The sequence below is a fragment of the Sorex fumeus genome, unplaced genomic scaffold (assembly GCF_029834395.1).
Source record: "Sorex fumeus unplaced genomic scaffold, SorFum_2.1 ptg000097l, whole genome shotgun sequence".
NCBI classification, from domain to species: Eukaryota; Metazoa; Chordata; class Mammalia; order Eulipotyphla; family Soricidae; genus Sorex; species Sorex fumeus.
In genome coordinates this window covers 368,703-381,636 of record NW_026606154.1, presented here as the reverse complement: position 1 = coordinate 381,636, position 12,934 = coordinate 368,703, and the positions used below count along the sequence as shown (strand labels likewise).

General features: G+C 54.5%; 1 protein-coding gene and 1 non-coding gene across 2 annotated transcripts in view; both read left to right on the top strand.

Moving 5' to 3' along the window:
• The first annotated feature begins 4,910 nt into the window (after positions 1–4,910).
• Positions 4,911–5,013, top strand: LOC130041110 (small nucleolar RNA U13). Its single transcript, XR_008795057.1, has one exon. It is a non-coding gene; the product is annotated as a small nucleolar RNA U13 (small nucleolar RNA).
• A 2,747-nt stretch (positions 5,014–7,760) lies between these two features.
• RANBP17 (RAN binding protein 17) overlaps positions 7,761–12,934 on the top strand; it is a 243,532-nt gene continuing 238,358 nt past the window's right edge. Inside the window, exon 1 of the mRNA XM_056133105.1 lies at positions 7,761–7,917. Within this exon, the coding sequence (XP_055989080.1) occupies positions 7,900–7,917 (18 nt within the window). The 5' untranslated portion in view covers positions 7,761–7,899. The remainder of the gene's footprint in view (positions 7,918–12,934) is intronic.

Sequence of the window (12,934 nt, the reverse complement as noted above, 5' to 3'; positions counted from 1 at the left end):
TCCTGTGCATCGCTGGGTGTGACCCCCCCACAAAAAAAGCAAAAAAAATTTTTTAAAAAAAGAATGAGAAATGTTATTTAATTTTTATATGTCAAAATGCTAGCATACCCACTGATAGCAGTATCATTGTTAGGGAACGTGTGCTAAATGTGTTGAGATCATCTGGAGAGGGCCAGAGAGATTGTGTAGAGGGTTAGGGCTCTGGCCTTGCATGCGCACATTGATCCCTGGTATCACACGTTTCTCCAAGGACCGCCAGGAATGAGCACCGCCAGCTCTGGCCAAACACCAAACCAAACCAAACCAAAAGCGCAATAAAAAACTAAAACCAAAACAAAACCTCCAAGCCAGCTAAAGAAACAGAATGCATACTTTTCAGTATTATGCAGTCATCAAGATTGTGAAATAACTCATATTCGTACGAACCATGGGAAGCAATAAATAATTTTTTGTCACTCTATTTTCACATGCAACATTTAATTAAGTGACTAGACCTTAATCTTATTGCTATGACCAGAGAGAAATATAGGTGAAATCAACTTTCTGGGATTGTTGTGCTTCAGAAGGACTTTATGTCAAATTGAATTTGGGGATGTGTTTCCCTATTTTCCTGTTCTCAGATGGAGTCCCCAAACTCACGAAGGTGTTCAGTAATCTCCCAGCATGTATGTAATAAACCACATTTATGGAGTAAGCTAAGGGGCATGTGTCCTAATGTTTCCTGTGCCCTGTTTATATGTTCTACTAAAGTAAATGGTTGATCATGGCTTTCACATCCTAAATATTGAAAAAGTGGAGATTTAAGATATTTTGATATTAAGTATCACCATTTTTAAAAAAACGTTTTGGGGCCACACCCTGTGGTGGTCCGGGCTGACTTCTGGCTGGCTTCGCACCCAGACATCACCCCTGGCAGTGTCCGGGGGGATGTGGAAAGATAGGGATTGAAATTGGGTTGGGTGCGTACTGCCCGACCCCCCCCCCCCCATTTATTTTTCTAAATGAAGCAGAAATACTGTGAATGGAGGAAACTGCACAGCCCTCCAAAACTCGCCAGAACTGAGGTGGATCAGGAAGGACAATGAGGAAATAAAAGCTTAACAGTAAGTTTACGAAACAGGGAAGCTTACACTCATTTTCTATGTTTGGTTAAAGTTGTCATACCATTCCATTAAAATATCATTTTAAATACGCGATTCAGAGAATGATATAGGCCTGATTAGTCTAGCTAATATTTATGGAGAATTGACTCGTAAGACACTTTATTAGTACTCCAGACACTATGCATGGCCGGGTTTGTACTGTACTTGCCTTACAAGTGTGAGGCCTTGAGTTTAATACACACACACACACACACACACACATGACCACTCGACTTATATATTATGTACAAATGATATCACAGCAACTATGAAACTGTTATGATTCGTCTCCATTTTACAGATGAAGAAACTGAGGCATGCAGAGGCTGAGAGACGCCAGTTTGCCAGCTGACACGGGCACAGGGACTGTGTGTCTGCCCACGTGTTTCTAGAATACTGGGCTTACGACCCGAGCTGGTGTCACTTCTTATAAATCCCTCCTGCCATCCTCACTGCCATCCTGATTTCAGAAACAACAAATCAAGGCTCAGAGATGTGAGGAGGATTTCCCGAGGTTCCGGAATGACAAATGCTAATTGAATCTCTTGGAAGGGTACGAAGACCCAGGACGCGCCTGTCCTTCTCAGAAGGCTAGCTGCCATCAAGGAAGATCATCTTGCAGCTCCTAAGGCTTTAAATGTCCCTCCTTTAATTGAGTTTCACGATAGAAATGAATTATTTGACATCCTGGAGCATCTTCGGTGCTAATGTTAATAGCTGTAGTGACACAATTCTGTCTTAAATTTTATTAATTGGCAAAAAAAGAAGATATGGAGTCGTATGCATATTTTCTTGAGAGAAAATCATGGAAGGGAAAGTTAACTGAAGTGGATTGGCTGGGGCTTGGGGCCCACACCAGGGCTCACTCCAGGCTCTGTGCTCAGGGGTTGCTGCGAGCCAGCTCAGGGGACCACATGAGGTGTTAGGACCAGGTTCAAATCGATGCGGGTGAGGCAGATGCCCTACCCTCTCTACTCTCTGGTCCCTGAACAGAACTCTGAAGTGATAAGCTTATTTATTTTGATCATCAAATTTAAATGGAAATTAAAATGGCCCAGAATGTCTAGAACTATCCCCAGACTAGCTTTGGTTCTTCTCACAGCCTTGTTTTCATGACAAAGATACGCTGGAGTTGGGGGTGAGGGGCGGGGAGCCCAATAATGAGATGACAATCACTGAGCTAAGTTCTGAGGTGACAAATACTGTTTTCTAAAGCTGAATCAATAGCTTTCCGTTATGGTTGGGATCTAGAAATTGGGCCAAACGTAAGGGACGTCCAGGTGATGGGGCCTCGTGTGGCCGGCAGGGCTGAGAGGTGAGAAGCCAGTTCTGCTCCTTGAATGGGGGGCGGGGTCAGAAACCGAGGTGTGACTGGGGGGGGGCAGTCCTGGGATGTGGAAACAGGGGTTAGACTAGTGCAGCAAGAGACTTTGGGATGCAAGAATTCAGACTGGCAGGAAGCGCTTAGGAGTTAAGCTGGGGGGCTGGGGTTGAGCTATGAAAACAAAGGGGCAAACAGACGATAGAAACGCTCATGTGGGATTAGAGCACCCTCCAGTTACATGACAGGACACACATATAACATATGAACATATGTATGTTATATGCATAGCAACTACAAATAGATAGAGTAGTTTGACATATATGAACTACATACTGGGCTGGAGCAATAGCACAGAGGTAGGGCGTTTGCCTTGCGCGCGGCCAGCCCAGCCGAGCCAGGTTCGATTCCTCCGCCCCTCTTGGAGAGCCGGGCAAGTTACTGAGAGTATCTCACCCACACGGCAAAGCCTGGCAAGCTACCCGTGACGTATTCGGTATGCCAAACACAGTAACAATGGAGACGTTACCGGGCCTGCTCGAGCAAAATCGATGAACAACAGGAGGACAGTGTTTGTTTTGTGTGTTTGTACTATATATGTTAACTTTGGGGGAAAGCGCGGATTTGGGGCCACGCCCTGCAGTGCTCAGGTGTTCTCCCTACCCCGACTCAGGGATCACTCCTGGTGGGCTTGGGGGACCATATATGGTGCCGGGGATGGAACCCAGGTGGGCAGTATGCAAGGCCAGTGCCCTCCCCCTGGTGCTCTCACTCCGGCCTCTGGATGTTAACTTAAAGGCACGCACTCAGAGCAACGAACCAAGCAGGACGTCATTGGTGTTGGTCCTTAGGACTCGAAAGTCCCCAGGGTCAGACCATATCCCCGCAGCTCCTCTCACTACCCGGTCATCCCCCAACTGACCGTGAGTGGCCACAGACTGCAGGACATGGAGGCAGTGTCAGCAGGCCGGGAGCAGGGACGGAGACGGGGGCCTGGGAAGGCAAGTGGCTGGGGTACGGGGACACCAGGGACGAGTGGGTCCCCATGTTTGTGCTGGTAGCACCTGCCCCCACTCCCAGCACCACCTGCAGGGCCGCCCCTCACCCCCAAATCTGTGGACAAATTCCCCTTGGACCACCTGTCCGTTTTTGAAAACGGACCTGTACAGGAGGAAATTCTAAGAAACAGAACAGCACCTAAATTGTCGTTTTTAGAAACTCCACGTTGCTGGGGAGACAGGGATTCTAGTTCAGCCCGACAAGCTGGGGTCTCAGTTAACTAAAGAACTGAAACTCTGGAGATTTATTTGGGGGCGGGGCAAGGGGAGGTGTTGGGTGTGTGTGTGGGGGGGCGGGGGCAGACTCAGTGGTGCCCAGGCTCTGTGCTCAGGAGTGACCTCTGGTGGTGCTCAGGGGAACCACATGTAGCGCGGGGCATTCAAACCCCAGCTGAGTGGCGAAGCTGGAAGTATAGGGTCCCACCTCTTGTACCATCTCTCGGGCCCCCAAGCCTCTCGTTTTAAGATTTACTAGTAACAACCACCTAGGAATAATGTCTAAACCGAAACAAAGTGGGAGCAGGCCTAAAAGCAAGCCACAATCAAGGTTGGAGGAACTACTGGCATTCTGCCTGCCCCATACAATAAGCACAGAGAACGCTCTTTCGAGCTAAGCTGTGATCTACTCAGAGCCTCTGCAGTTTTTCTTCCACACTGGCTGACACTCAATAAGACATCAGGCACTCTTGGAAATACAGGGCCAGGGAGAAACAGCTCCAAGAGCTAGTAAGCATGTTCTGTTCTATCTCTGGCATGCGTGGTCCCCTGAGCACTGCCAGGAGCAACCCGGGAGTCCTGAGTGGGGAGTGCCTGAGCACCACTGGGTAGGGACCCCTAATTTTTTTTTAAATGGACCTACTGCGAAAATCTAGAAAAATTGACAGGTGATTCAGATATTGGAGTCTCATATAGGATTTTAAAATAATTTAACTTAGATATTCAGGAAAGAGGAATTTTAGGGGGTGGTGGAGTGATAGTACAGCAAGGTGTTTGCCTTGCATGCAGCCGACCCAGGTTTGATCCCCCAGTATCCCATATGGTCCCCCAAGAATTATTCAGATCCTTTGTGGTTCATAAGTAATCATAAGTTCAGTAGTAATTCCTGAGTGCAGAGTCAGGAGCAACCCCTGAGCATCACTGGGTGTGACTCAAAAAAAAAGCTAAATAAATAAATAAAGATGAATGAGGAATTTTAGGTAAAATATTTCATCAGAACCCTGGAATCTGTTTAAAGAATGGAAAAGTTAGGGTATCTGAAGATTCTGGAGCTGGAAATATTCTAACTAAAACGAAGAAATTACTGACTGGGGTTGTGTCTCAATGGTGGAGCACATGCCTTCTATGTGTAAGGTCCTGGGTTCAATCTCTGTGAAATAAAGAATTATTCAGAGCCTTTGTGGTTCATAAGCATGCAGACTAGGCGGTCACACACTCCTGAGACGTGTGCCTCCCTCAAGACTTGTTATCAGATCAACACTCTACTCATCTGATATAAAAATAAAATAAAATTCAATAGAGGGATTAGATAACAGCCCAGACATCGCAGAATGGGATTTCTATTGGATGGGCCTCAGCAACAAACTGTCTAAGGTCTCTGCAGCTGCAGTCACCCATGGAGAACAGAGGAGAGGCTGACAGAAATAATCCAACATAGAAAACAGAGTTTTCACATGCTGGGGCTGGAGCGATAGCACAGCAGGTAGGGTGTTTGCCTTGCACGCAGCTGTCCCAGGTTTGATTCCCAACATCCCATATGGTACGTGAGCACCGCCAGGAGTAATTCCTGAGTGCAGAGCCAGGAATAACCCCTGTGCATCGCCAGGTGTGACCCTCCCCCCCAAAAAAAGAATTTTCACATCCTGCTGAAAAGTACCAGATTCATATTGTCCCCTACCCCACAGCAGTGGTGGGTCTCCTGAGTTCCAAGCCACACACATAGACATATTTAGTTACTCAAATTAACTAATATATTTTATAGTATTTGATAGTATCCACTAGAGGGAACAGACACATACCCCTCAACCAAGCAACATTCAGACTGATGAGTCCTTCCCAATGGCAATAATCCTAACCAGAAATCAAGGCAGGACTATTTTTCAAATGCTGGGGCTGGAGGTGGGGCAAAAAAGTGACTCTACACCCACAAAAACTATCATCATAAAAACGCAGGGAGACCTGGGAGATGGCACTGGGGCCAAGGGGGTGTGATTTGCAAGTGGAGGGCCCCGGATTGCACCCTGGGATTGCATGGCCCCCTGAGCATTGCCACCTGTGGCCTTGGCGACCTCGGAGAACTGTTGTGTGGGAGAAAGAGGGTGCCCTGGTGGCCCCAGGCAACACTGGGCCACAGGCCAGAGCAGAATGAAACACTCAAGCCCAGCGATGAACTGTACAGCCCAGTTAGCCACAGATCCTGGGGAGGCATGAGCACTTGTTGGGAAGCCCCTCCACAAACGCATGTCAAACAAAGGTGTTTTTCTGCTGGCAAAGGTGGAGCGAGGCGGGTCTGGAGAGACAGTACAGTGGTTCGGGTCTTGCATGACATACGTACATATGGTTGGTTCCTTAAGACTGAAGCCTGAGTGCAGAGCCAGGAGTGGGCCCTGAGTACAGCTGGGTACAGCCCCCAAACTGGAAAACAAAACACAAAAACAAAACAAACTGGTGGAGAGTTTGCGCCTCGCAGGCCAGAACTTGAACAACTATCCGAGGAATCTTTCTCCCCAGAGCAGATGAGCCCAAGCAGAAGAACAAACTGTCCATGGGACATGAGGAGCCCCTGAAAGCAGGGGCCCTGGTTCCAGGGGTCATCTGGGCAAAGTGCAAGTCGCTATCAAGATACCTGAGAGCGGAAGCTAGAATGTGGGTATGTACCGGCACATACGCAGCTGTCAGCTTAACTAGAGCCAAATAAAGTTTAAAGCAAACGGTCCTGGGGGCGTGGGGGTATACGGGTGTAGCACGGGACCTGCGTGTTTGGATTCTCCCCATCCCCAGCGTGGCCCTGGTGGCCCCCAAACACCCGGAGTGGTCACCCTGGTCCCCAGGACAGCTCAGGCTGCCCGTGGCACTCAGAACTGTGGGGGACTGTCCCTGGACCCCGGAACACCACGAGGCGCGGTTCTGAGCCCCAGAACACAGCTGGGATGCGCGGTGACACGGCGGGGAGGGGTGTTGGCCCCCACACCAGCAACGCTGCCCACCACTGCTGACCCAAACGGAGGCTGGGTTCTGGGGGTCAGACAGGGACTGGAGGAAGCGACGAGGCCTAGAGGGCCAGTTGTGCTAGGGGGCGGGAGAGTGGAGAAACTGGGGCCCAGAGGGTGGTCCCTGCTGCGGTGGGGGGCAGGGAGACACCGCGTGACTGTTGGGGTGGAAGGAAGAAAGCAGGGGTCAGAAGTCGAGGCACACCGGGGGTCAGCGGGCACAGAGGTTGGAACTCGGGGCAGCAGGGCGGCTGGGAGGCCCCGCCCCCGAGAGCAGGCCACGCCCAGGCGCCTCGTGGCCACGCCTTTCATCCCGTTCCCTGCCCCATAAGAGCCCGCCTTTCCCCCAGTTCCCGCCCCTCCTGCCAGGCCCCGCCCCTACAGCAGGGCCCCGCCCCCTAGGACCCGCCTCTTCCCCGAGGCCCCGCCCCGTTGGGGGCCGCCCGCCCCGTTCCCCCTTGTCGCCCCGCCCCTCCGCTCCAGGCCCCGCCCATGGAGAGAGCCTCTTCCTCCGTTCGGGGCCCCGCCCCGTTGGGGGTCGCCCCTCCCCATCGCTTATGTCGCCCTGCCCCTCCACCTCAGGCCCCGCCCATGGATCCCGCCCCTCCCCGCCCCTTCCCCAGGCCCCGCCAGGTTGGGGCTGTTCCACTGAATCACCTATGTTGCCCCGCCCCTCCGTTTCAGGCCACGCCCCTTCACTCCAGGCCCCGCCCATAAAGAGCCTGCCCCTCTGTTCGGGCCCCGCCCCACTCCTTCCCCAGGCCCCGCCCCGTTGGGGGCCGCCCCTCCCGATCTCCCATGTCGCCCCGCCCCCCACTCCAGGCCCCGCCCGTGGAGCCCGCTCCTCCATTCGGGCCCCGCCCCGCCCCTTCTCCAGGCCCCGCCAGGTTGGGGCCGTCCCTCGGAATCGCCTATGTTGCTCCGCCCCTCCGCCCCAGGCCCCGCCCCTCTTGGCCCCGCCCACTCACTAGGCCCCGCCCCTCCGCCCCTCCGTCGGGCCCCGCCCCGCCGAGCGCTGGGGACGCCGGGGCCGCGCGGGCGCCAGTGGCCGGGAACGATCGAGGGCGCGAGGCGGCAGCCAGCGGCGCCGGGACCCCGAGATCGGCCGGGGCTTCCCCGACCGCCGCCTCCGCCGCCCCCAGCCCCGCCGCTCCAGCTCGCGGCCCGGGAAGATGGCGCTGCACTTCCAGGTCGGTGCGCGGCGGGGCGCGGGGGCGCGGGAGGCCGGGCGGGGGCGGGGGCGGGGGCGGGGGCGGCGCCCCTTCCCTCTCGCGGCTCTGGGGGTCCCCGGGGCGGGCCGGCGGGGGCGGGCGGGGCGCGCTCGCGCTCGGGACGGCGCGGACGGGGTGGGGGGACCAGAGGGGACCCGCGAGGGCTGGGCGGGGAGCCGGCGCGGGGACGGGTCGCAGGGATGGGGCGTCGGCTGCGTCCACGGTATGTCCTGCACCGCACCGGCATGGACATCCGGCTGGTCACTGCACGGACATTTCTGGAGCCCCCTCCCCCTCCTCGTCGCCCCGGCCCTGCGGGGTCTCCAGCCCTGTGCAAAGTTCTGGGATAAAGGATGACATCATCCGACTCCCCCCCAGCCCTCCCGGGATTCGCAGATAATTGCACAGTGCACGTGAAAACGGATAGAACAGGAGCAATCGCAGGATACAGCCACGGCAGGCAGCCAAGTGCGTGTGCATGCGTGAGTGCGCGAGGGTGTGTGTGTGTGTGTGCGTGCACGCGCGTGTATGTGTGTGTGCATGGGTGCCTGCATGCTGGGAGGCGGACAAGCCGGACTCCCAGGCTTTCTCACACTGGCACTGCTGTGGGCTGCCTTGGTCTTTATAGAGCCCTTGGACTGCCCGGCACCGAAGACACAGTCCCTGCCTCCCCACCCCCCTGCAGAACTTTGCAGTGATGTCTTCTCGCAGGGAGTGTGCAGTCTCCCAAGGCTCTCCAGGGAGCTGGAGGAGTTGGCCGGGTGGAGCTCGCCATGGGCACGTGTTTCCGGGCAAAAGGACAGTGTGAGCCTAGGCCAAGAATTGTGGAAGGACAACTTAAGGGCCCCAAGCTTGGGCTGGACCAGAGGGAAGGGGACAGGGGAGGCTGTGAGGGCAGGGACTGTGGTTTCCTAGTTTGGTGACGTGTGCTCTAGTGTCCCACCCTCTCTGGAGACTCTCTGGTCCCCCAATACCTCAGAACTCATTGCTGCCTTATCCGGCTCCCCAGAAGCTTTCCCAACTGCCCTGACCTCTCCTTGCTGTTTCTAAGAGTCCCCTGGGACACTCTTACCGGAAAGAGTAGCATAGGTACAGAGTCCAGGTGTAAATCTTCACTTGGGGACCACACTGAGCAGAGCTCAGGGATTCCTCCTGGTTGTGCTGGGGACCCTGTGCAGTTCTGGGATGATGGATTTGGGGTTCGCCAGGTGCAAGGCAGGCAACCCAACCCCCGGAGGGATGCTCCAGCACCCTGTGTGAATCTTAGGAGTCAGTTTACTCTTTAAGAGTCATTGCAAATGAAAGCAAAACAAAACTCCCCTTCTTGGTAGGAACGCTTGTCACAGCAGTGGTGGACAGCCTAAGTTAGGTTGGTCTGATGAAAGACCCACTGGAGACCAGGCAGACCAGATCTGTGGGCCGAGGGGTGCACACGGCTTTCAGGGGCCCACCATCTCCCTCCTCCTGCCCAACATAGAAAAGGGCTCTCCGGGGCTCCCTGACACGTGCTGCCCGCAGCCTAAGCCTGCCTGCTGGTGGGGCGGGGTGGGTGGACTTTCGAGAGAGCCACGGGCAGTCTGACTGGGAGTCTGAGCTCAGGTTCTCCGTCCCACTGGAGTCAGGGTCTGTGTTATCTGGGCGGAAGTAGGGCAAGAGTGGGGAAGACAAGGAGCTGGGACCAGGTGAGCTGAAGGCTGTTTGGGCAGAAAAGATGAGAAATGGGGAGAAATATCAGGAGCATGGCAGAGGCCCCGGTCGGCCTGTGACTTGCTCTCAGGCTTCCTTTGGTTCCCAAAGCCAGGCCACTCTTTACTGCCCCTCCAGGGCGCCTGGTGTGATCTGGCAGTGGTTGGTGCGTTGGAAGGCGCTGGTGGTGGAGAGAGGGTTTGGGGAGGGATCACCCAGGCCATGTTTGCTGAGTGGGAGGAAGGAGGGAAGCAGGATGAACCCGGGCAGAAGAGGCTGTGCTCGCCTGCCTGTGGCGGGTCCCAGACTGCCTCCTCCCCCCCCCCCCCCCCGTCTTCACAGTGCTCCCCGCGGGAGGATTTTACCCCCTGAAGTTTCAAAAGCGAGACGGAGAATGAGCCGTGCTCAGGGCTGTTCCTCCTGGCTCTGCACGTAGGAAGGACCCAGGGGCGGTAGGTACATGGGGGACTGTACCAGCTACACGGGCCGGCCACGTGAAAGGCAGGCGCCCTGCCCCTGGGCCATCTCTCTAGCCTGGATTCCAGTGCTCTTGCTCTCACTGCCCAGTAAACTCTGAAGAAAACTAAAGCCCTGGGGGTGCAGGGGTCACTGCTTGGAAACACTTCGGAGCTGCTCCGCTGTCCTGGGCCGCCGGGGAGAGGCGTGAGTCTAGGCCTTTACAGAGTACCGGTGGCCCTTCAGGATACATAGCAGGTGTGTCTGGATTTAGCACGGCAGAACTCGGACACTCTGAAGGCCCACCCTCTGTTTGGGCAAAGCCAAACAGTAGAGGCAGGACTAAGGACAGGAGCCAGAGGAACTATCTCAAGATTCAAGGCCCGGACTGTGGCGTGGACCCCGAGACAACGAGAGCAGAGAGCGGGGAATCCGTGGGAAAGATGTGGAATTTCTAGCACTCAGAGATGGTTTTCAGCATCTTTCTGAATTTCCAAGAGGAATTTGTAGATGAAGAGAAAAGGGGTGCAGAGAGGAGGCTGAAAGTAGGGGTGAGGCTGACGGGGCTGGAGTAAAGGCTGCCTGGGTGGCCGGATGGCGAGCGAGAGGGGATGGAGTGCGCTCGGGGCAAACGGATACGGTTCGACATGTTGTTTTCCTGCCTCCACCTCATATGGGGGTTCTGTAAAATGGGTATGCTGGACTTAAGGCTTTGTAGGAGTCAGGGTTTTGGTGACGTGGAAGGCTCTTGAGCAAACCCTGTCTAGTTCACAGTGGAAGGTGGTGTTCCCGGGAGCCCAGGAGAGAGCCTGAGGCACGCAGAGGAGACGAGGAAACGGTGGGAAAGGGAGGAAGAAGAAGGGTTTGTGGGAAACGAAGTGCTTCATGGTGAGGATATATTTCCTTTTCCTATCAACATTTTGCTCCTGGCCTTCATTTGCTCGAGCGGGCCCAGTAACGTCTCCATTGGAGACTTTGTTGTTACTGTGTCTGGCATATCGAATACTCTCGGTAGCTTGCCGGGCTCTCCGAGAGGGGCGGAGGAATCGAACTCGGGTCGGCCATGTTGGCCGCTTGTAAGGCGAACGCCCTACCCGCTGTGCTATCACTCCAGCCTCAGTGATACGAGACGAGACGAGAACAGTGCAGTCTCTGCCCCCGCGCCTGGGTGTTCCTTCCCGGAGTCCCTTGGAGGGGAGCGGGTTGAGCTTTCCTCCCCGCCCCGACCAGGACTACGGCAGCCGAAGACCTCCAGGACCAGCCACCACCATGCTGAGACCACTCTCCGCACACCTGAAGGTACTGGCAGAGGGACAAAGCCACGCGGGTTCCGGGGCCGAGACCTCCAAGCCTACTCGAATTGGAGTCGAGCATCTTCCACCCAGATCCGCGCGACATCTTAACAGAACTTTTTTTTATGACATCTTATTGTCTTATTCCTACTTTGGACAAACCTGCAGGCTATCGAATGTAGCCTGCCCACAGGGCAGAGTCTGGCAAACTCCCCGTGGCGTACCAAATATGCCAAATACCAGTAACAATGATGGGTCTCATTCTCCTAAAGAGCCGTGAATATAATCTCAGGGCTAGGATGAAAGAGACGTTACTGGGGCCTGCTCGAAGCAATCGATGAATAACAGGATGATGAAATGAAAAATGAAATCAACATTGAAATTGGCTGAATTCCAGAAGGCAGGAAGGTAGAGGGAACATTTGCAACGGAGGGGGATTCCTTGGGGTTCATCTGTTTTTGTTGTTTTTAGGGGACCTTTCCCCTAGGATGGAAGCCTCCACTCTGAAGAAGACTTGGAACTTACCTGCAATGGACAAGCTGGAATGGGGTGTGTGTGTGTGTGTGTGTGTGTGTGTGTGTGTGTGTGTGACTCACCTGCAGTAAATGAGCTGGTGTGTGTGTGTGTGTATGTCTGTGTGTGTGTGTGAGAGAGAGAGAGAGAGAGAGCACACAAGTGCACACATGCTCGTAAAACTTCCCAGAACCAAGAAAATGCAAGTTTCCTCATGTCCGCTTACCCCCACCCCCCGCTGGTGCTGCCCAGCCTGAGCAGACACCCCTGTGCTGGGCCCGCCGACTGCCCTCTCGCCCCCAACTTCTGTCCCTTTTACCTTCTGAGACGTGCGGGTGGATGGACGCCGTGTGGGAAGAATCCCAGCAGCTCTTGTCACTGCCGAGACCAGCAAGCTGTCCAGAAACGCTGGGATGCGCTCTCAGACCCGAGGGTTTGCTCCGTCTGGTTCCTTCTGTTGAGGGCCTGGGTCTCCGAGGGGGGCAGCAGGCCTGGGGGAGAGGTGCCCTGGCACTCGACCCTGGGTTGTGGGCAGACCCGGGAGGAATCCGTTGCTCTGGGACGTTTCCTTCGACGTCAGCACCTGCAGAAACGAGAGTGCGTGCGTTTGGGGTCACTGGGGCAGATGGAAAGTCAAGTGCGAGTCAGCAGAGGGCTGGCCGGTCGGCGGTCACCCCCTGTGAGTCTGACTCGTTCAGCTCCGACCTGGATCAGGAAGTAGAAAAAATGACATAAAGGAGCTCAGAAGGAGAGAGAAGTGAGAAGAGTTAAGCTGCCTTTAGTGTTTCTTGACGATTTCAAGAGGATATTTGGTCTCATGCAAAAAAGGCAGCCACAAGTCTGAGAGGACAGACACTCACATTTCGTTAGAAACAGCCCTTCCCTTCAGATACGCTCGCCTGCAACTGAAGTCTGTGCCAATTTTCCTGTCCTCTAAGTAGTGATTATCTAATTCAAGTTCTGACCACGTGAAATTTTCGATACAATGCCCTGCACAAAAACTCTTCCCAGCTGAAATTCTGCACTCACTTTGCAGGATTCCTTTAGAT